This window comes from Corylus avellana, chromosome ca7, assembly GCF_901000735.1.
Source record: "Corylus avellana chromosome ca7, CavTom2PMs-1.0".
Taxonomy (NCBI): domain Eukaryota; kingdom Viridiplantae; phylum Streptophyta; class Magnoliopsida; order Fagales; family Betulaceae; genus Corylus; species Corylus avellana.
Window position 1 is genome coordinate 8911104 of NC_081547.1, and position 23875 is coordinate 8934978.

General features: G+C 35.4%; 3 protein-coding genes across 5 annotated transcripts; all 3 read left to right on the forward strand.

The window, feature by feature from the left end:
- The first annotated feature begins 1908 nt into the window (after positions 1 to 1908).
- Positions 1909 to 8829, forward strand: LOC132188686 (uncharacterized). 2 transcript variants are annotated; one of them, XM_059603212.1, is made up of 10 exons: positions 1909 to 2319; positions 3009 to 3251; positions 3944 to 4105; positions 5789 to 5898; positions 6580 to 6688; positions 7123 to 7278; positions 7413 to 7528; positions 7616 to 7782; positions 8304 to 8434; positions 8521 to 8829. In XM_059603212.1, exons 1-10 carry the CDS (start codon positions 1978 to 1980, stop codon positions 8626 to 8628), a joined length of 1644 nt encoding a protein of 547 aa, XP_059459195.1. In that variant the 5' UTR covers positions 1909 to 1977; the 3' UTR covers positions 8629 to 8829. The 2 variants fall into 2 exon arrangements, with proteins under 2 accessions (XP_059459195.1, XP_059459196.1); XM_059603213.1 differs by lacking the exon at positions 3944 to 4105 and having other exon boundaries at positions 1910 to 2319.
- A 7775-nt stretch (positions 8830 to 16604) lies between these two features.
- LOC132187107 (putative F-box/FBD/LRR-repeat protein At1g78840) lies at positions 16605 to 20802 on the forward strand. 2 transcript variants are annotated; one of them, XM_059601282.1, is made up of 4 exons: positions 16605 to 16690; positions 18389 to 19822; positions 19916 to 20092; positions 20322 to 20802. In XM_059601282.1, the coding sequence occupies exons 2-4, from the start codon at positions 18410 to 18412 to the stop codon at positions 20547 to 20549; spliced, it is 1818 nt and encodes a 605-aa protein (XP_059457265.1). In that variant the 5' UTR covers positions 16605 to 16690; positions 18389 to 18409; the 3' UTR covers positions 20550 to 20802. The 2 variants fall into 2 exon arrangements, with proteins under 2 accessions (XP_059457265.1, XP_059457266.1); XM_059601283.1 differs by having other exon boundaries at positions 19976 to 20092.
- A 1183-nt stretch (positions 20803 to 21985) lies between these two features.
- On the forward strand, positions 21986 to 23699 carry LOC132188442 (jacalin-related lectin 19). The gene is made up of 2 exons (XM_059602885.1): positions 21986 to 22123; positions 22992 to 23699. The coding sequence occupies exons 1-2, from the start codon at positions 22121 to 22123 to the stop codon at positions 23568 to 23570; spliced, it is 582 nt and encodes a 193-aa protein (XP_059458868.1). The 5' UTR covers positions 21986 to 22120; the 3' UTR covers positions 23571 to 23699.
- Positions 23700 to 23875: the final 176 nt, after the last annotated feature.

A 23875-nucleotide genomic window follows, 5' to 3' on the forward strand; every position in this document is an offset into this window, starting at 1 on the left:
TGACATTCACAGGACACCCAATAAAACTGGTAAATGCAGTAATAACGACACTTCAATCTTTCCAGAAAAGGTTTCATTTATTGCCTTTTTTCTTTTCCTGAGAAACAATCACATAAAAGTTTTCCCAATTTTTTTTTTTTTCACTTCAAACTTCAAAAATCAATGGAATTTTTATTCATATAAAAATGAGAGAGAGGGTAGAGGGATAGAGTGATAAACTGACCGGCGGTGACGAAGCGGCGATTGTACTGCATGCGCTTGTGGGCGCGGCCTCGCGGCTTCTTCTTCTTGTCCTGCTTGGCCACCTTTGGGGTCTGACCCCTCACCTTCCCGGCACGTGCTAGCGATCCGTGAACCTTACCTGCTCACAGGTCACACACCGAATCAAAATCCTCCATAGAAATATTTTCAATTTATAATCATAACCATGATTTCAATGTATGCTAATATCAATAGATAACTCAGGCTAGAGAGGCTCTGCTTACCCATGATTTAGTCTTGCTATTTCTTTCTCTGATGGACGCGCCGGAAAAAACACAGAAAAAGCGACCGTGTGTTCCCTCTTTCTTCTTTCGTTGTTCTTTTAGGGTTAGGGTTTCGTGCGAGCATATAAAGTGCGTGTTTGTTGAGATCAAACGGCTGAGGATGGTTTATTCGTAGCGAAATGAGATGGCTCATACGCTGTCGTTTGCATTTATGAGGAAAATTGCTGCGGTCTTTAGTTTTTTTTTTTTTTAAAACATATAAATTTCTTACATTTGTAATAATTTCTTCAATCTAATTTTTAAAAGTGTCATTTTTTTTTAACTTATAAAAAAGGGCAATGTTATGTGCTCTTTTAGTGTTCTCCTGTATCCTTCTAACTGTGATGTGACTTTTAAAATTACCATTGAATTTGAGATTACTATTATTAACTTTTAATCTATTAGTAATTTTAAAAGCCATATCATAATTAGGGAAAAATGATCGTCTCCAATTTATTATGAACTGGAGAATATCTAGTTAATGGTCAAGATCTCTTTAAAAAGATCATAATGCCATAAATAGAACATTTGTCCCATTAATTAAAAAAATAATAAAATATTATATATTTTTTAAAAAAAATTATAAAACATAATTATAAAAAATTAAGGGGTAACTTCAGTAGCCGGCCACCCCTTAGGAAAAAATGGGGTGGCCAACCACCCTAGATCAATTTTTTTTTTTTTTTTTTTTTATTTGGCCCTTGGGGGTGGTTCGGACCTAAAATGGTGGTAGGCCACCCTAAATGCGATAAGGGTGGGCCACCTTTAGTTTTTTAATTTTTTTAATTATAAATGATATTTTATTATTATTTTAGTAGTGGGACGTGTGTCTTATTTAGGGCCTTAGGATTTTTGAAAAGCAATCTTAACCTTTAACTGGATATTCTTCAGTCCAAAATGGATTGAAGATGATTCCTTTCCACAATTAGGAGAATATCATGAGAACACTAGAAGAGCACCTAGTATTTTCCTATAAAATATGTCTTTTTTTTAATAGTATATGCATCGAAAAAGAATTTTTAGAGAAAATTTAAACATCATTCTCCTGTCTTTAATTTTTTTCTCTTCAATTTTTACATGAAAAATTTAATGATTGATTTTAAAAAAGTTCATTGAAAAAAAGAAAAAAAAAAGTAGCAATTCTTTATTTATAATAACATCAATGAAAAAAAATATTTTTTTAAGAGATACATGACAGTTTTAAAAATTAAATTGAGAAATTTATCCCATATAATTTATAGGAAATTTATATCTTTTAGTATTTGTTCAAAACACTAAAAATAAATATAAAAAAAATTACCATATGTACTCGTTAGGAGTTCACGTAGCATTTCCAAAAAAAAAAAAAAAGTTACACTTAGGGTTAATGACCAAATAACCCTCTATCCCAAACTACGAACCAAAAGCACTGTCTTCTTCCTTTCCCGCCGACTCGGGAAGGCCAGAGCCCAAAATGGCGACTATGCCGAGCCATAGCCTCAGGCACCTGACCACCACGCGCCCATGGCTCCGAGCTTTTCGCACCTCATCAACCATGGCCTCTTTATCCTCTTCGTCTCTCGCTGATGACTCGGCCCGTGCGCAACAGCCCAGCGCCACAGAGCACAGTCAGCCCAGCAAGTCATACTTCCCGAAGCGAGGGCAGAGCTTGGAGCTGGTGTGCGATTCCCTGGCTTTCAAGGGGAAGGGTCTGTGCAAAGTGGCGGACACCGGGTTCGTTGTCATGTGCGACCGTGCACTCCCTGGTGAGCGATTCATTGGGCGCGTCACTCGCAAGAAGGGGAACTATGCTGAGGTAAATTTTGGGCTCTGTTTGGTTGCTGAGAAAATGTAAGGGGAACGAAAAAGAAAAAGAAAATGTAGGTTGAGTAGCTTAGTACCGGTTTCTGGGGGTTGTACGCGTGCAGACGAGATCGAGGGGTGGAAATGAGATTGTACTTATTATGCAAAATTGGGTTAACTCAAAAGGAAATTAAAATGATAATTTTTTTTTTTTTTTTTTTTTTTAATCTCACTCTTTTGCTGTTTTTGGTTTCAAAGCTGGGAAGGCTAAGCTAGGTAGTTAAATTGGAATCCTGTGCAATACTAGATTAAGAATTCTCTTTTGTTTTGATTATTGTTCATGGATTTCTTTACTTTGTAATGAATTCGTTTCAAAAGATGAACGCCGTTGCTCAACAAAGCCAAGTATTTCTATAAGGTTCTGTTGCATGAATTCTTTCGCTTTCTTAGGTCTTAAAAGCCAAGTACCAGTAACAATATCATGTTTTCATTCTTCACGTGGAAGCTGCTGGTGATCGAAATATACAATTTTTAATAGCGATTCCACTTGTATCAGTTCTGATTTTTTATGTGATTGCGCTTATAATTCACAGGCTAGGGATTTGTGTATTCTTTCTTCGTTCTCTCCTAGTTGTTCTTTTGCTTTTGAAAACTTACAGTGACTTCTCTTTTTTTTTCTTATCAATTTTTGTAAAAGTGCAGGTGAGTAAGGTAAAGACAATATCTCCTCACTGGGACTTTGTGGATGCCCCTTGCGAGTATGCTTCTTATTGTGGAGGATGCAAAACACAAAACCTCTCTTATGAGGCTCAGCTTAGAGCCAAGGAACAACAAGTCTGTGACTTGGTGATACATGTTGGCAAGTTTTCAAGTGAGGAATTGGAATCCCTTAACGTCATGAAGCCAATTGTTCCCTGTGATATCCAGTTCCATTATAGGAACAAGGTTAGCACAGAACATACAACTTGTCAATTTGGTTGTTTCAAATTTGGTCGCATGCAATAACTCTAGTAGTTCTCTTCTCTTTTTAGCAAATTAAAAATAACTCATATTTGATAGCGAGACCTGCAGTTGGCCCTTGATTCTCGCCAGATTGCAACTAAGATTGTACTGGAAAAATTGTTTTGCCACAACCATACTCTAATGGTGTTGTTTGATTTTAGGTTCTTTTGTCTGAAGGAAGATATGCCTCAAACTTCAAATAGAATGTTTTAAATTGTTAAATCGTGTGTTGGCTCGTTAATTGATCACTAGTTCATTTGTGGTAATCAAGTAGATAAAAACAATCAGTGTTTAAGGATGAAATGTGGAGATTCTTGAGCTAGATACTGACATGGTTTTATAAGTAAAAACCATATTAAACAATTGCTTTTCTATAATGAGAGCTATTCATCTATTAACAGCCAGTGTTTTAGGCATGCCAACTCCCAACCATGTTATGTCAGTCTTTCCTATTTCAATCACATAATTTTTTAACATGTGATTCATAATTGTTGTATAATATTCTTATTTGACTATATATCTCACTCCAAATTGCTCTTTCTAACTGGTATGTACTTTGCTATTATGAAAAAGTCTAGGAATAGGTTGGCTAAAGATTATAAAAGTACTTCGCTGCTACTTTCCTGCTTCTGCAGATGGAATTCTCATTTGGATCTCAAGAATGGTTACCTAGAGGATCATTATCAGAGAAACAAGATACTAATGGGAGCTATGCACTCGGACTGCATGCTCCTGGCTTTTTTGATAAGGTTCTGAATGTCAACAAGTGCTTACTGCAAAGTGAACCAGCGAATATGGTGTGTTGTCTTTTCTTTATGTTATTAATTAGATGCTTGTCCTTCCTGTGGACACTTCAACTTGGATGTGTGATTAATTTCTAAAACTGTTTTGACTTCGTCACATATTTGAGTTTTATTGGTGTGGAAGGAAAGTGTTTTCTTTGTCAAAGAAGTAATGTGGTATTCCGTGTCCATCAATGAATAGGATTTAGAGTCTACAAATATGCTTCTAAGGATTTGGTGGTGTTGGCTTAAGATAATTCTCCAGATGGAGAGTAGGGTGGCAGTTCTTTTGAGACTCAAAGATGCTTGTATTGAAACATTCACATACTGTGGTAGGCTTTAGAGGCTGAAAGATGCCTTGTTACTTTTAAGGTTGAAAGATGATCAAGTCTGTGAGTTGAATATGAGTTGAGAGTTTATTTAACTGACATGAGTTGTTTGAGAGTTTATTTATTATTTGAGTGTGAGATCACTATTAGGTGTATAGTGGTTTTGAGATTGTGAATGTGTCACGTTTTTTTAGTAGAGAGTGAGAGAATGAGTTGGTATATAGTCTTTTGGTTGGTTTCTGTTTGTGCAGCACTATGAGCGTGTTTGTGTTTATGACATTTTTGAGGGTTATAGGTGTTGTTTCCAAGAGTTAGTCTTTGTAACTTATATCGCTGATAGTTGATTTTTGTTGGCGCTGCCCATGGATATAGGCATAGGGAACCTACATTAAATCTTGTCTTGTGTGAATGCTTTTCAATTTATTATTATGCCACCTCAAATTCAAATATATTGGTATGAAATCTTCCATTGTCTTGACAGCATACACCACTCAAATCGAGGATTCCCCCGTATTAAGCTTTTCTTTGTATTGATATGCATGGCATTACAATGTTGCAATGCACCCAACATCCATTATACATAAGTGAGAATCAATATGGGAATATAAGTGGCCGTTCATAGTTGTCTACTTTGAGGGAAGTTTGTAGAAATCTACTTTCCATGACATCTACTTGCTAAGAGGTGGCAACTTTAACACCAAACACTGCAGTAGAGTATATTGAGGCATTGCACTTTGCCAAAGAGTCCTTGGGACAGGGCATGAGGGATGTCCTTTCCATCATCCGTGAGAGAGGAAAGCAAGATCATAGTAGGGCGACAAATATGTTGATAATAATGATTTCAAAGTTGAAGTGCAAGAGCTGTGAGTTTTTTTCTTTCTCTTAACATTGTGACTGAATACAACTAAGCTCAATCCAGCTCAAGTTCGCAGTATGAATGGAAGCAGCTAAAGACCCATTCCCAATACTGGTCATTTATTGTGGTTTATATAAGTTTATTGCAATATTGCTGCAGAATAGATGGTAAGCTAGTGTATGATGCAATGCAAACCTATGCATCTTTGTCTTAGGTTGTTAAAAATATGACTGCCCAAGTCAATTGTTCAATAGTACCGAGTTTGTTGTCCACAAGTATATGGGTTGTATTCCTCAATTTCTAATGAATTCTGAGTTCTCTCTACGTTCTGTAAATTTTATTTTTTTTCGCAACCATTCACTTCCCGTGCTATGATTTTCAGGATTTATCTTCTTCATCTACTTGTTTTTAGCTAAAAATTTACACCTTTATTTATTATTTGGCTAATTAGTTTATTACTATGTCCGGGAAATTTGTTCTCTCAAGCTTTTTGACTTGCATTCTGATATATAGGTTCTTGCAGCTATCCAAGATTGTTGGAGAGATCCACAACTAGGTCTTTCTGCTTATGATGTTCATTCTCATGCTGGATTTCTTAAGCATCTAGTACTAAGAACTGGAAGGTACTGTGTTTTCTGTAACTTCTGTTATATCTTGTATAATCAGGTCTTTTTTATTTCCAGTATTAACTTGATGTAATTTTTATCTTTGTATTCACATGCTTGCATTTGAAGATGCATGTACTTGCAACATATGGACTCTTTTTAACAATGGAATAGTAAAATCTTAGTTGTCATGGGAGGTATGAAGAATTAAGAATTGTTTACTGAAGCAAAATTTTATCGGAACAGAGATACAAGCCATTGATAGTCTTATGCGGATATAAATAATAAATTGGTGAAACTAATTATTTCAAATTTGATCAGACATTGAATTGGCTTAAAGGAATCATAGGTCAAGTATCAATTTAAAATGTTTTCCTAACCAATTGGTAGACAAGAAACTTGAAATTTCAGTATCACTTGATGTAGTTATGGGTTGTGCAATATATTTATATTTATTTAGTTGAGATTGTTGAATGTTTGATCAATATATTTTCAGGATTAGAAATTTTGTCGATTGAAGCTTTTATCCTCTGGTTAATTCTTCAATCATAAAATGGTTCACAGCATATCTTGTTATTTGTATGTCCATGGATCTCTATATTATCATTGCAAACCCTGTCTTCCCTTTCTATTATGGTAATTCTTCAATCATATAACGTTTTCAGCTCAATACTTATATATTTATTATATGTGTTCCAGGGATGTGAAGACTGGTCTGCCTGAACTTATGGTTAATTTTGTGACCTCGTCTTACAAGCCAGGGCTGATGAAGCCCCTAGTTGAGAAAATTTTATCCATTCCTGAAGTGGTTTGTATGAAATATTTCTAACTTTATTTATGCTCTAATATAACTTTTGTGTTTTACTTTAGACCATGCCAACTTCTGGTCTACTCAAATTCCTTAAATTTTTTTTTTTTTGGGGGGGGGGTGGGGGGGTGTTGGATCACTATGATTTACCCCCAATTCAAACAAATTAAGTGCAGTTGATTCCAAAAGACTCGGTAAAACCAAATCCAAGCAGGCTGGTTAGGTGATCCATCCCACAACGATTCATTGACCATGATTTATTGCTTTTTGCTTTTTCACTGGGAGAGGGGTGGGGTTTTGGTGATCTCTTTTTTCAGATTATCAACTTGATTAGTTTTATTTTCATTTTCTCATTTTTCAGTCCACATTGTCACTGCATTCATTTGATTTATGAATTCATACTTTGCTTCTTTTTTTTTTGTTTATGCCAATAGGTAAGTGTGATGAATAATGTAAATACCTCTGTTGGTAACACATCAGTTGGGGAGGAGGAATACACTCTGTATGGGAAACCTAGCATCACAGAAATTTTAAGGGGGCTTACGTTTCAAATATCAGCCAACTCTTTCTTCCAGACAAACACTAAGCAGGTGTGCTATGCAACTGAAGTTTGATTCACTACCAGCCCATGCTTGCTTTCATACTATTTTGCTTCAAATTCTTGGTTAAGTTTCCCAGTTTGCTTTGTGGATAATCCATGACTAAAATCAATTTCACTGTTTAGGCAGAGGTTTTGTATAGGCTCATAGAAGATTGTGCTGGTCTAAGAGGGGATGGATCAGAAATTGTCCTGGACCTGTTTTGTGGCACTGGCACTATTGGTTTGACTCTTGCCAGAAAGTAACTCTCTCTCTCTCTCTCTCTCTCTCCATTTCGCTTGAAGTATTGTGAATATGAATCAACATGCCTTTGTTGAGCATTTGTCAGGGTCAGACATGTTTACGGATATGAAGTAGTTGCTCAAGCCATTGCAGATGCTTGCTTGAATGCCAAGCTGAATGGTATCAATAATGCCACATTTGTCCAAGGGGATCTTAATAAAATTGATGAAAGTTTTGGCAACAATTTTCCTAAGCCTGACATTGTCATAACAGGTTAGTGATGTGTTCTTTTACGTAGCTTCACCTCCTTTTGCATAACTTCTGACGCAAACTGTTCCAACTTGGATGAATCTTGGACCGTATAAAGTTCTATTTCTGAAAATTGTTTTTAAAGCATTAGAGATAGGTTGTTAACCAGTGGAGTGCATTTCCATTTCCTTGTAGGAATTGATTTCCTGCCATATATTGTATCTGAAAGATGTATCTCAGGTTATTCACCGTCTTACCACGGGAAAATGTTATGCTTTTCTCATTCTGTTCAATGTAGAGATATCAAAAAGCATATATTTGACCCATTTTTCATTTAACATGTGAAGCAGTTTCCATGCAGCATTAAGAGTCAAAACACCATGCCTTGCATGTCTGAACTGAAACATATTGCTCCATTATGTCCTCTACTCTTCATGTCCACTTGCTTGGTGCACCTTTGATGTCTTCGGCTCTATTTTCTGGTCCTCGTTTTGAATGAGTATGCAGCATTGTCTCACTTTGTTTTATTGTATTAAACCGTGCAGATCCAAACCGTCCAGGCATGCACATGAAGTTGATTAAATTTCTGCTAAAGCTCAAGGCACCACGCATAGTTTATGTATCCTGTAATCCTGCCACATGTGCGCGTGACCTTGATTATCTATGTCACGGCGTGGTATGTGTCAGTTTTTGACACCCCTCTTTCTCTCTTGCTCTCTCTCTCTCTCTATAGTCATATGATGTTTTGAAATTGTTTTGCAGAGAGAGAAAAATATAGAAGGTTGCTACACGCTAAAGAGACTACAACCTGTAGACATGTTCCCACACACTCCTCATATCGAGTGCATTTGCCTGCTGGAGCTTTGCTGATCATCCCCAGTTGTAACCATGGTTTTCACTTTTCAGTAGTTTGTAGGCATTCATTTGCGCTTGTGTTATTTCATTCTTTCTTACTACTATGTTATTCAGATTAAATTTGCAATTTTGTGACCTCAGCTGGCAATCAAAGGTTGATGAAACTCCTTCTGAAGTTACTAAATCATGAATCTCATATCGTGGATTGATTTTTAATTTTTTGTATTGTATGTATCAATATTATATCCTATATCATAATGTATTTAGGCATCTTGTCAGGCAAAAAATTGTAATTTCATAAATGTATTAACCATATACAAATTAAGTATATAGTAAAGATGATTATTAGAGTAATGCGTCCCTTTTGTATCCCTCTAAAGATGATGTACCTCTTAAAATCACTATTAGCCTTGTGATTGTTTACTATTGAATTCTGATCAAATGATGATTTTAAAAGCCACCTCATTTTTTGAGGGATACAAGAGACAAAAAAGACCTGTAAAATTACTCTTATTTATTATGTTTCATATAATTACTCATTTCATGTTCCCATTATTTTAATTCCTTCGCTCTCTTTTTCTTTTTTTTCTTTTTTCAGTCTATACTAAACTACTCTAGAGACGTGTATAAAATTTTTCAATTTTTAGAATCCTTTGTATAAGAAATAAGAGAAATGCTATTTCTCTATTTTCTATCTCCATTCATATTTTTTTTTATTTTTAAGAGAAATGCTTGGCTTCATTAAAAAGTTCATATTTTGGCCATTTTAATCTTAGGTGGCATGACCCCTTTTAAAATTAATAGATTTTAAACAATAAAAAATGAAAATGGGTTATGCCACCTAGGATTAAAATGGCCAAAAGATGAACTTTTTAATGAAACCAAGTATTTCTCTTTTCTTTTTCTTTTTTAAATTCACCATTGGGTCTGTAGAATTCATGTGAGTTTTATAGATCCAATAATTGATATGAAAAAGAAATGGATGAGAGATGGATAAAATGATAAATAGCATGTCTGAAGAAATTAACACTCTCAAGAGTGGTATTACATTGTGTTTCATTTAGATGCTAACTTCCTAATAATTTTTTTTTTTTTTTAACTAATTAACATCTTAATAAATTTGAAAGAGTAATGCCATATATTACACTACTATTCTACTAGGTAGACGTGACATTGTTAATCTACTATTGATTTTTTTTGTTTTTTTTTTTAACAAGAGTAGATATTTGAAGTAGAGAAATTCTAACTACTACACTACAATTTCACTCTCATCCCACTATGATGTTGTGACATTGCTCAATTGCTCTTCTTTTTTTTTTAATAAAACATGGGTTAATCAAATGGTGAATTGACAATACCACTTCAGCATGGTAGGATTGTGATGTGGTATATAGCATTACTCCTTAGAATAATAATTTTACTTTTGAATTTCAATTTCCCACTCTTCTTTTTTTCTTTTCTTTTTTTTTTTTCGAATTAAAGAAGGCAAGAAAAAGCAACCAAATTTACTACTTTACCTAACATGACCCTAGTAACATTTTCCTGTTAAAAGCCAAAGATAGAATAGGCCTAAACGGTAGGAACTGCAAGTGTTCCATTAAGTCTAATTAAGTCATAACTCGACCTAATCCCATCAGAACATTAGTGTGACCCAATATGGTTTATACTAATCAGGCATGGAGATTCCTATTATAAGGGTCAAACTCCATGCCTTAGTATTTACCTAACCATACAAGAATTACCTTGAAGCAACTAAACCAACACCTTCAATGATTCACTCTTCTTATTTATTTATTTTGAAAGTTATCTTTTATTACTTCTCATTGCGTGTTTTGACGGTCTTATATGAGATCTCTTAATTTCTACTTATCGACGAGATTTTAGTCACATAATGAAATAAAAATATTAGTTTTAGAAATCATATGTACAACTAATAACACATTTAAAGCATTAAAAAAAAAACAACTAATTTAAAGACCTCGGTACTAAAAAGTTATTTAACCCAATTTTTTTTTCTTTAAAAAAAAAAAAAAAAGTATATTGTGTTTTCATTTTTTAAAACTAGTTGTTGCAAATTCCTTTCATTTCCATGTTGGAGGCAGTCAAATCGAGAACCTTTGAAGATTTAGAAATAAAGAGATTTTACCCGACTCCAGCACCTCGATAGTGCGCTTGACGACTAGAACCGAGCCCTCGAGCTGGGAGGAATAAACTTTGTATGGGAAACCTACCATAACAAATATCAGCCAACTCTTCCTTCCAGACAAACACTAAGCAACTGCAGGTTGATTCACTACCAAAGCCCATGCTTGCTTTCATACTATTTTACTTCAAATTCTTGGTTAAGTTTCCCAGTTTGCTTTGTGGATAATCCATGACTTAAATCAATTTCACTAGTGCTGGTCTAAGAGGGGATGGATCAGAAATTGTCCTAGACCTTTTTACACTAAACTACTCTAGAGAAACATGTTTAAAAATTTTCAATTTTTACAACCCTTTCTACCATTTACATGGTGTCTCATTTAGATGATAACTTTTTTTTTTTTTTTGAACTTAATTAATATTTTAATAATTTTGGAAGAGTAATATTATATACGACACTAGTTACTATTCTACTAGGTGGATGTGACATTGTAAATCTACTATTGAATTTTTTTATCAATTAAATTTATGTTTCATAAATTAAATAAAAATGTTTAAAAAGATCACTCTGGTAGTTAGCAAGTAGAGACTAGTTTGGATCTCTTTTACAGTTTCCTTGCTGGTTCAAAGATCAAAATGGATCAAAATTCTAAACTCCATCTTGTGGGTCTTTTGCTTTTTACTAGTTTCGGCTCTAAATATCAAAACTCTAATGAGAGAGCATGGTGGTCAGATTCTTGACATAATGCCAATTCACTCTTCATGCTGGCCCAGAATGCCGCCATAGAGGGCTACGATTACGACACCGTGATCGAAGCATACGAGCATGTGCTGATACTGAAAAATCCTACGACTACGGACCCCAATATCTCATGGACGTTGGGGAGAACTACCCCAGCCCAGTCGAGCAAATTGTAGAAATGAAAAAGAGGCTCGAAAAGCTCATGGAGGATGCCAAGAGAAACAAGAAGACTAGTGTCGTTGTAGAGGATAAATTGGAAAAGCTGGTATCCAATAATTCCTTCTTGGAGATAAAAGAGGAAATTGAGTCTCTCCTCGAAAAGTTCATGGAGGATGCCAAGAGAAACAAGAAGACTAGTGTCGTTGTAGAGGATAAATTGGAGAAGCTGGCATCCAATAATTCCCTCTCGGAGATAAAAGAGGAAATTGAGTCTTTGCAACGTAGAAAGAAGGAGATCCTAGAGCCGAGCACGAGTGATACGCAGAATATTAATATTCATCAACGGCTGAGGATCGAAGAGAAATGAAAGTACAAGAATCACCAGCAAGTCATGTCCATAGTCGTCAATAACATTACCTGAACTAGAGGCCTTATTGGAATGACGCCATGAATTTCCAAGATAAGAAAGATTTGTTAAAAATAGAAATCAAAAAGCTTAGAGAGTATTTCGATGGGAAGACATTGCCCATGGCGAAGGAGGTCTTGATGGAAGCTATAGATTTTGCTAAGACAAGGAGGTCTTGGAAGTTTTATGAGTGTTATTATTGTGGAGACAAGTTTTTGGACGGCGGATCGATCGTGAACCATATTAAGAACGCGCATTTAAAGATTACTCTGAATTTGGAGTACCAATCCTTGGTGCTAAAAATGGTTTCTGAAGTAATTACCAGCATCGTTGAACTCAATTTCAGTTGGAAGCCCATAGATTCCATCTCTGCGCCAAGATTTTGGAAAATCTATCTTCTCATAAGTTAAAAAGCGTCGAGTGGCCTTACTGCGATGATAGCAAACGCGCAGCGATCATCGATAGCATTCGCGAATGGTTGTGATGCTTTATAAGCAAAGAATGCTTTGCCTAGAGCCTTCTTATGGCGTTGATAAAATTGACAAACTCATCGTTTGATAAAATTGACAAATTGACAAAACCGGTACTTGTGGAGATTGCGTTTAGCCGGTCACTCTTATTGATATGCTTTTTGGAAGTTTCGAAGCTTAGCCCAATTCTTGATTTCTTCGAAATCTGGCTGGAACTTGCAGATTATGTTCTATTTGTGAGAATGCTGATCAGGGGTTTGGCGAAAGGATTGTTTTCAGTGCTAACTAGTCACGTCTCCTTTCGATGAGCGATACTTGAGAGGAGAGATTGGTGAGCCTGATGATGGGCGTGCAACCATAAGTGTAATTCTTATCACTTAAGCTCTTGTAACTCTTTTCTCTTGAGCTCTTATAACTATTGTCTCTTGAGTTCTTGTAAGTATTTGTATTAAGACAAGAGCTCAAGAGACAATAATTACAAGAGCTCAAGAGACAATAGTTACAAGAGTTCAAGAGACAATAATTACAAAAGCTCAAGAGACAAGAGTTAGTAGTGAGTTTTGAGGAGGAAGTTAGTGATGATGAGTCTGAGGAGTTTCGAAGAAAGTGTGATGAGGAGTTTGAGCATTTTTTCAACTTGAGTATGCGGCTAAACAATAGATCCTTTCAGAATAAAGAGTAGATGAAAAGCATGGCAATCTGAAGATGTTTTGTTGGTTCTAGCGAGCGGCAATCTGAACCAACACCCTTGATTTGTCTCAAAAAGTTTGTCACATTTTTGTTTTGGCATCAAACCCCTGTCCATGTCAATAACATTTGCAGAACTTTGATTTATGAGTGTGTTTGTTTCCAAATCTTAGCCATGGCTGATTCCCCCTAGCTAGCCCACATATTAATCGTCCAATGCAACCAATCTTGCCCGTACACGCGGTGGCTTTTTTTTTTTTTTTTTTTAAATAGTATGGATCGCTGATTCAACCTACCCCACAACGAGGAACAACTCTGGGTCTTTGATGAACTTGCACATTTTACGATATGACCTAAGCAGTCCCACCCTGGACGGATTTGGAAAGAGAGGACCGTGAAGATATGTGACGAATTATGGGTTCGCCAAAACGGTGGTCAGCAACTTACAAAGAGCAATGCAGAGTATCGGTTTCGGTAGATCTTGTGCAATCTTCTTCACAAGCAGCACAATGGCCATGAACATTGTGCCGAGGTCTACGTTGCTGATGCTTATGGAACCTTCGGCAATTATTTTTTGTGCCAGTGACGCGAGAATGACTCGTATTATACGTTCACTTGTGATGCCTTTATGAACACGTTTCCAAACCCTTTCCTTCACAGGTAGAGACGCATATCTCCATATGAAAGTTCTCACCATTGCCTTCATGCAATGCCTTTTTACCGAAATCATCAGAAAAGTATTTGGTAAGAATTAGGTCAAATTCCACATAAAGGTATGCATCTAACACCATATAAATTTCAAGCTCTAGAGGTGTTCTGTACAGTTTATAAAGGGTTTCTAAGAACCTTTGAAACATATCTTCCACAACCCGCTCAAATTCATACACATTGCCAAATATGGAGACGATGCCTGTAAAAACTTTGACTACCTCCACCTTCCAGAGGAAATCAATACACACATGGCGTTATGATATTGTTGCCACGATATCTATCAGTTTCATCGCAGAGTCCTCTTCAAGTACATATCCTATTTTCTTGTCATAAGACCTTCCAAGTGCACTCAATATGTAAGAAAAATTTACACCAAAAGGTTGTAGAAGGAAATAACCCTAGAATAATATCTAATATATATTCTTAACAACTAAAAATTTTTAAAATCAAGAAAAATAAAAATATATATATTTAGAGGTGGTGGCCAGACCATCCCTAAAAGTCTCGGGGTGGTCGATCCACCCCCCAGTGGGTGGATCGGCCACCCTCAAAAGCCACCCCCGACTGGTTTTTGGGAGTGGCCAAGCCACCCCGATTAGTTTTGAGGGTGGCTGATCCACTCTCTAGGGGTGGATCGGCCACCCCCCATTAGTTTTGAGAGTGGCCGATCCACCCTATGGTCGTGGATCGGCCACCCCAACCCCAAGTAGCTGATGTAGGTGGCTGACCCACCCCCCATCCGTTTCGGGGGTGGCCAATCCACCCCCTAGGGTGGCTTGGCCACCCCCCGAGTGGTTTTTTGGGGGTTGGCTCAACCATCCCCGCCTGTTCCGGGGTGGCCGAGCCACCCCAAACTACTGTTGGGGATGACTTGGCCACCTCTAGGGGTGGTTCAAAACCTTTCCAAAAATTTTCTTTTCTTTTCTTTTTTTCTTTTTTTCTTTTTTTTTTTTTAATTTTTAATTAAATTTTTTATTCTTAAATTTTATATTCTTCAAACAACTCAAACATAATCTCAATTATTTTTTCTCCTCGATATTCACAATTTTGAGTTAAGTTAAGTAGAATAGAAAAAAAATCACACACCCAAACGAGGAGACTTTCCATCTTCTAATTATTTAATTTTTTCTCTCATTTAATTATTCACGTTGGAGTCCAATCATAATTCCATATTTGAAACTAACTTTTTATCATTGTAATTGGTATTGAGATAAATCAAATAGATAGGAGTCGGTCCCTTCAAAATGAAGAGCAAAATTGTCACAAAAAAATGAAATAACAATTTTGCTTTTCACTTAAAAGGACCGACTCCTCTCTAGTTGATTTTAATTGGAGATGATCAATTTCCTTGTAATTGTCTACATTTGGACATGTACAGTTGAAAGTTGGTTTTTGTTTTTGTTTTTTGTTTTTTTTTTTTTCTACGCATGGAATGTTGAAGCAAAGTAGCAAACGGTCGTGTAGCATTGAGTTTTTATAAAAAATAATTAATTAATTAATTAAATTTTTAAGTTTTTTTATATTTATTTTTTTAATATATTTATTTATTTTTATTAAGAGCGATGCATGTTGTCATTTTAGTGGCGCTAATGTAGCACCTAACAAAATCCATTAAATGTTTAGATGCAATTTGACTATAATAACTAAATTGTTTTTTTGGCGTCTAAGTTCATTTTAATGCCACATGCACTGAAAGTTAATTATAAATCAAGTAAACCACATGGACTGATTTCACATTTTTTTCCTAAATTTTTTCAACAACATCTAAGTCAAATCCATTTTCTCCTACTAAACTTTGAGTTTAAGATCAAATTCTTCCACATTTATCTTCATAATCATCTACTCATACACTTACAGTTTTCCTAATTATTATGCGCTTGAGATTATGAGTGGCAATTCGTATTGGTGTGTTGGGTTCAAATCATGTCAATATATGTGTATAAGACTATATAAGTCAACTATAACTCAACTTATTTAATTAAATGAGTTAAACACATCAACCTAACCTTCTAATTCTATCTTGAGTTCCTGGATCATGTCAAAAATTGCATGTCATTATGTCATGTCATATTTGAGTCATGCTGAACTATGAATATAAAACTATATATGTCAACAATATCTCGACTCATTTTATTAAACAGGTCAAGCTCCTCAAACCTAAACTTTTAATTTTCTATCCATTAGTTAGTTATACAAAAAATTGTCGACACTAGTTGGTTAGGACCCAAAAAATTCGAGTGCTTTGGGATTACGATTTCCTAAAAATAATTTGCATTTTTAAAAGATATAGCAAAACATAAGGCGTTTAGCATTGTGATTTAAAAAATACTTAATTTAAAATAGGAAAAAACTTTGCGATTTCTATAAGCAGGCTAAGGATGTTTATTTGAAAATGTGCAAATTTAAACCAAAATTACGATTTCTCATAACAAATATTTAATAAAAAATATTTTTTTACATGTTTTATCAAATATTTTTGCAATTTTAATAAGTACGATTTTTAAAATTATATTTTTAAAATCGTACTTATTAAGATTATAATCCCAACCGGACTATTAATAATAGGCTTGAGAAGTTAGGCCCAATAACATCATCCAAACAATCCAATCTCTAGTCTATACTCTTTTCGGCGTCATTAAATGTGTACACAAGGGGTACAACCGTACAAATACTTGGTTATCCCTCGCTCTCCCCCCCTCTCTCTCCCCCTCTCTCTCTCTCTCTCTGCGGCAGAGGCCTGAGACCGTCCTTCTCTGCGCGGTAACTTTCCTCGGTGATCTTTTTTTTGTTCTCATTGTTGGTGCTCTTATGTATGTATTTATTTGAATTTACAATTCAGAAAAGGTTTTATTTTTATCTTTTGACGGCTGATGATGCTTTGTTTGTTTACCTAGAAACTATACGTAAAGGAAAGAGTGAAAATTTTGTTTCTTAATTGTTTGGGACCCCATTGACAAAATCGAAGCCTGCCTATTTGAATTTCATGCGATTGCTTATAAAATTTTTTTTCTTTTTATGAAATTCACGTCAAATGTAATAAATTTGTCCCTAGGATCGTCTGAATTGCGGTATGCACCCACATTGTTGGTCGAGATTGAAGTCCTGATTGACCTAGTGTTTCGGTATTTGACAGTTCAAGTGTTCGGGATTTACCCTGGCGTTAACACTGCATAATCTGTAGTTCACCCAAAAAAATCAAGGGAATAAATTTCTTGAATCGTCTGAGTCTAGTTTTCCTTGGAAAAATTGGGAGTCTTGAGATTCTCTTTTTATTTTAGTTTTCTGGAAATATTTTTGGTTGGTTTCTTTTATTCTTGATTTTTTTAAGTAATCAACATATCGGTAAAAGCGAATGTACTGTATCTTACTAAATCCAGTTTTTGGAAAAGTTTTCTTACCAAATATATTTTTTGAAGTAATAAAAGCTACTAATAAAAGAACCCCAAAAGGGGCACAGAAGGTTAACCCTAGAAAGAATTCTAGTTTTGTCCAACCCATGTGCACTATGTTTACCTAATAGTGCGGTAATTTCTTTCTGAAAAGAAATCCTAGTCTTGCTTTATCAACTCATAATGCAATCTAGGATTGGTAGGTATATTTCTTGTCTTTAGTTTGCATTTGAAATTCTAGATGTTAAAGATTTCAGGAAGACCTATAACATGGGTTTTGTACAAAAACTTTTGCAAAGGTTATGCTAGAAAGAAAATAGAGTAATATGCTGAGCTTGAATCATGCAGCTAACCTTAGTTGCGTTGCTAGCAAGTGTGATTGCGTGTAGATTTCACAACCAAATTTTGTTGTAAACCCATAAGAAAACAATCATCCCTCTGTGTTAATCTCCTTTTATATTTTAGTAGAACTCTTTGTTCTGTTGCCTAATTGGCATCACTGGGTTTCTTGTCTACTGTGTTTTTGACTTAATTGCAAGAAGCATGTTAAAGTAGATTTTTTTTTTTTTTGATAAGTAGCATGTTAAAGTAGAATATATTGAAACCTGCTTCAATTGTCTTTTAAATCTTTGGGCAAATGGCCCTTAACCATTCTTGGAACTTTATCATTAATTGCAATTAGTAATAAGGTGACACGTAAATATTTCTTTTTCTGGATTGGTGTTATAAAATGTAGTTATCTATCTTGCGATATATTGAGGTGGATTGAATAAGCATTCTGTGTTAAAAATCCTTATATAGACCCTTGAATAAATCTTTCCAAATGATTTGTATGTCACAAGCTTGGAGACAATGTTATTATCAAATTTGATAATCTTGAACGTCTGAATCACAAGGTTCAGGTTTGCGGTCATATTTATACTAGATTATTTCTTTAAAATAGAATGGGTAAAGGTTTGTGATGATAATATTTATGGATATTGTTTTCAGTTTTTTTTTTCTTTTCATAAATATTATTTTCATGACGGGAAAATTTTAGTCTAATGTAACATAATACTACGGCAAGCAGGATCCTAGAAGTGGAATAGAAATGATGCTGAAGAGAGTCCTCCAGAAAAGTGTGAAGAAGAAACTGTCTAGTCGGGAAGAGAAAAGAGATCCCATCACTGTTGATGAGAGAACCATCCCTATGGATTTGGTCTCACACGCACCTAGTGTTCGAAGAAAGCGAAAGAGAAAAGGTTTCAACACAATTGATGAGAGTGTCAGGCTCAGAAAGAAGCAAAATGGAGAAGATTTAAATATCCTGGACCAAACAGTTGAATCCATGGATCAGATCAGCCAGTTGCCTGGACATATCATCCATTACATCCTCTCTCTCCTTCATAATGCAAAAGATGCAGCTCGAACCAGTATCTTGTCCAAAAGGTGGAGAGATATATGGACTTCATTATCCATTTTGAAATTTGACCAACGAAAGATCCAAGAACAAGAGGGATATTTGGATACGAGGAACAAGGAGAAGGCCTTCAAGGACTTCGTTGACAACTCTTTGAAGAGCCACCTGCAGCGAAAATTAAGTATACATAAATTGGTGCTATATATTACCTCTTGTGATTTAGAACTAGCCCGGAATCTGGATCGGTGGATTAATGTTGCAATTGAAAACAACATGAAAGAGCTAGATCTCCATGTTGTTGGGAAAGTTCTGTTTTACAGTTTGCCCCAGACCATTTTTGCTGCAACAACAATGACTGGATTAAGGTTATGTGGATGTGGTTTATTATCTCTTGGTGATATAAAGCTTCCACAGCTTCAAAAACTGTATTTACGAGATCTCTTTGTTGATCAACAGACAATCGAGGATCTAATCTCCAGCTGCCCTTTAATTGAGGATTTGAGATTCATACGTTGCACAGGGTTGAAAGATCTGCAGGTTTCAGGTCTTCTAAAACTTGATAGGTTTGAGGTGCACCTTTGCCATGAACCAAAAAATATCGAAGTTAAAGTTCCAAATCTTCAAACATTTTGGTATTGCGGGAAAAAATCCACGCCTTGCCAAATTGACTTGGTTGCTTGTGTACGTTTAAAAAGTTTGACATTGGTGGATGCCAACATGACAGACGAAATGTTTCAAGATCTCTTTGCCAGTTTTCCTCTCCTTGATAAATTGGACCTCAGCAAATGCAATAAATTGAAGAATATAACAATTTCGAGTATACGGCTCAAAAGACTTGCCTTGAGAGGGTGCACAAATCTAATAGAGGCAGACATAGATACTCCAAATCTTTCTTCATTCGAGTATAAGGGTAATAAGATGCCTATTTCTTTTCCTAATCCTTTATGTCTAAAGGAGGCCAAACTTTCTTTTGACCCAGTATACAGAGCTAGCAATGAATTGCGCCTTGAAAAGGCTGATGTTCTATGGTTTGGTAGATTGAGAGAATTTCTTTCAAAGTTCAACAATTGCAATGGCTTAAAATTGGTTGTCCACTCCAAAAAGGTATTTTCCTTTTAACTTGCAAAAAATTATGATTCTTTATCTACTTACTACTTCTGACCCTAAGAAAATTCCTGTTTGCCATTGCCAATTTAGAATACCATTATATACGAAGAACTGAGAAAAATCTTGCTCCCTCCATTTTGTGGTCTTAAGATTGAAATAATCAGACAATCAATGAGCTTTGAAGATTTATTAGATCATTTGTTGAGGACGTGGCACCCAGAGACCCTATCAATAGTGTCATCTTCTTCTAGCAGGGAATTCCCCGAGGTATGATAGTGTCTTACAGAGCTACACTTCTTGTAACAACATGATGACATTGTCGATATATTGTCAAAAATGTGTATGCAAACGTATGATGTGTTTTTTCCCTTGCACAATAATGTTACCACCTTTGTCTTGACTGGACATTTACTGTGAAAGAATTAAACGTAGAGATTGTTCCTTCTGGAGGCATATTTCTAACTGTGTTCCCTGTTGTTGTTTATCTGATGTGCAGTTGGTATATCGAAAGATAATGGACAGAGAAGAAAATCCAAGCTGCTGCTCATACAACACTCAAAAGAATAAATGTTGGCGGCACTTTCTGAAGGACATCAAGATTGAGAACTTTGAAGCAGCTGCCATTAGAAGGGCGTCTGACTGTATTACTTGGTTGAAATCATCTCCAACTATGCTGTCTCGGACAACTAGTTTTGGATTACGTTGGGACGACCGCCATAGTTAAGGGTGGAGGGAGAGTGATGTAGGACGACATTTACTCATTTTCGGTGAAAACGAAAATAAGAAAAATGTCAATAATAATATTGGAGCAACGTTGTTTGATCATAAACAATGAAAATATAGAATGAAAGATTTTGTAATGATCACTACTTATTGTCAACCATATTTGGTTGACGCCAACCAAAAGTCAATTTTATTGGTTTTCTATTTTAGGTTTAGGATTTTACCATTTATTTTACTTGTCCGTCTTTAGTTTATTTTTATTGCCTTTAAGATTTAAGATTTTGTAATACTTTCTTTCTTAGGTGATTTAGTTTCTTATTAAGTTTTGGTATCTGCCATTAGAATATTATTTTAATTAGTTGTAGTTGAGGAATTATCTTTATTTAGATTTTCTCTTTGAAAGCTTTATATTTTCTATTTAAAGAAAGCTCATTATATGAAGAATGCAGTTTACAATTCTGAACATGAATATTTGAAAAAATATAGAAATATTTGTGTGTTTTTTCTTCTCTAAGCTATGCGTAGCTTGTGTTCTTTATAGAATTGAAGACGCAGTTCTTCTCTTCCTTTATCCAGTGCCGCATTAGAGAGGTTGTTGGTTTTAGTCCCACATTGGAGTATGTTCCAAGTCAGTACCATGTTTATTGGTAGTCGAATATGTTCTTCTCAATCCACATAGATTGCTATTTCATTATGGAGTACCTTGTTGAATGGTGTTCCTAGAGTTGGGAACTTGGGATACAAACAAAGGAGGCCGAGGGAGGGAGGCTTGGAGGAATGTGGAGTTTTTGAGATATTTTTGAACTGAGAATCCTGCCCCCACAGGTGGTTGGATTTGGCAACCCAATATGGACATAAAGGGCTTTATTATTAGCCCTCATGAGGCAGTTGACAAGGGCACCTGGAGAGGTTGGTTGGCAAGTGGATTTCCAGGGCTTGTGGGTGAGATTTTTTCTTCTTCTCCTTTTTTTTTTTTTTTTTTGTTGAGGGAAAGGGAAAAGGGAAAGAAAAAAAAAAAAAAAAAAAAATTACAAAGGAGGGTCCAGGGAGTTTTCGGGAATGCTTTCAAACACCAAGTGGGAAGCAACCCATTGAGTGTTTAAAGCCCCACCAGGAATTTTTAAACAATTTTGGAGAGAAAGAGAGAGCTCATGATGTAAGATGAAAGGGCTGCAAGCCAGCCTGCTGCTACAGCTTTGATAAAGGTGTGAGAGAAGCTTGCATTCCTAGCCATGTCCATCATTGACAGGCTTTTTTCCACTTCCTGTTACCCTCTTTTTCCCTGGATCACCAAATCTACAGAATGCCTCCAATGGTGGGGTTTGAGTAATTTAATTGAATTGTTATTTTAGAAAAATGAAAATCAACTTGGAACCAAAAAGATTATATATATGTTTAAAGCAAAAGCATAATTCCTTGTGCTGAAAAATAGAATCAGATTCTGATAGAGATCTCCCACTCCTTCTCTATATTTAGCATCTCACTTTTACAACACATTTCACAACTCTCCTCTTCTGCTAAGCTCTACAGCCCAGCATCTCTTCTCCTCTTTCCCCACTCATATCAATTTATATGGTAAGAAATCTTTGTTTTTGTTCAATAGTTTCTTATTATCTGGGGCCATTTTTGCTTCTGTTTTCATCTTCTTCTTTTTTTCAATGAATATTGATTGAGTTACATAAGTTTCAGTCACTCTTAAAGGCTCTTCTTTTTCCTTTTTTTGAAATCATCCTCATCCGGTGCCTCTAGTCTTGGGCCAAAGCAACCAAGAATGTTTTCTTTATTGGGACCTTCTTTTGCTTTTTCTCCTTTTTTTTTTTTTTCCCTGAAGTTATCTTTAGTTGAGTTTGAATTCATACTACTTTACAAGAATTTTCTTTTCTTTTTTTCGCTTATTTTATGTCATCTAAATCACTCTTCATCTTGTAAAATTAATTTGTGAAGTTACATAATTGCAACTATAAGCATAATTATACAAATTCATCATTTTTTTTTCCCCCACAATAGCAATGACCCCAAACTTATCTTTTTATGACAATAAAAGATAAAATCTCTCGAGGGTTAAAAATAAAATAAAAAACTCATTTTCTACACATATTTTATATTGACCGATAAGCGGTTAACAACTTTTATTTTTTTAAGTTTTTGACATGAAAAACAGCTTAAAACCCGCTATATAAGTCAATATAAAATAGATGTGAAGAGTAGCATTACCTTTATATTTTTATGTTTTAATAAAAATTTGCACTATCAATAATTATTTAATAGATTATTATACAACTATCATATAATTTGATAACGTAATAATATAAATTAATCATTCAATTAACCTTTTTTTAAAAAAAAAATTAAAAATAATTTTCACCGCCACGTCATTTATTTATTTGTGCCCTTTACATTCTTCAACGTATGAGTTTTCATAAGAATGTTTTTTTTTTTTTAGGAAAGTGGAAAGGATCGTGGAAATGAGAAAAAGAAGAGCATAATATTGCTCGGACCATGGGGTGGAAATGGTGGGACCAGCTGGGACGATGGGACCTACCATGGTGTGAGAGAAATCACGCTTGTTTATGACCGTTGCATCGACTCGATCCGTGTGGTCTACGATAAGAACGGGAAGCCCGTCACAGCAGAAAAGCACGGAGGCATCGGAGGCAATCAAACGGCCGAGATTAAGCTGCAATGCCCAGAGGAGTTCCTAGTGAGTGTGAGCGGCCACTATTGCCCGGTGGTGCACGGCGGCGGCCCGGTGATCCGATCACTCACATTCAAGAGCAACAGAAGAACATTTGGGCCGTACGGAGTGGAAGAAGGGACGCCGTTCACTTTTTCGATGGACGGAGGAATAATCGTTGGCCTCAGTGGGAGAAGCGGTTGGCATCTGGACGCCATCGGATTCCGTTTATCCCGTCTCCAAACAACAAAACTCTTCCAAAGGTTTCAGAAGGGTCTTCAAAAGCTCACCAGCTCTGTTTCTAAACCTTCCGCCTCCAAGGACGGTGAATATAAAGTTTACACCTAAAGCGCCGGCGGTGCTTAAAATTAATAAAGGAAACTTTGCTTTTAACCCCTATTAACTTTTACTATTTTGTAATTACTTTTTTAAATTTAAAAACTCTCACTTTAGTATTTTAAACTTTCAATTATTTGCAATTTCACCTATTCATTAAGTTTTTTCGTTAAATCTTAATGGATGAGATGTCAAAATTACCAAAATACTCCATAATTGTTTTTTGAAAAAAAAATAAAAAAAAAAATTGCAAAGATTAAGGCTGATCATTGGTTAAAATTTAAAAGAATTTGCAAAAATACTCGTACCTAAATCTT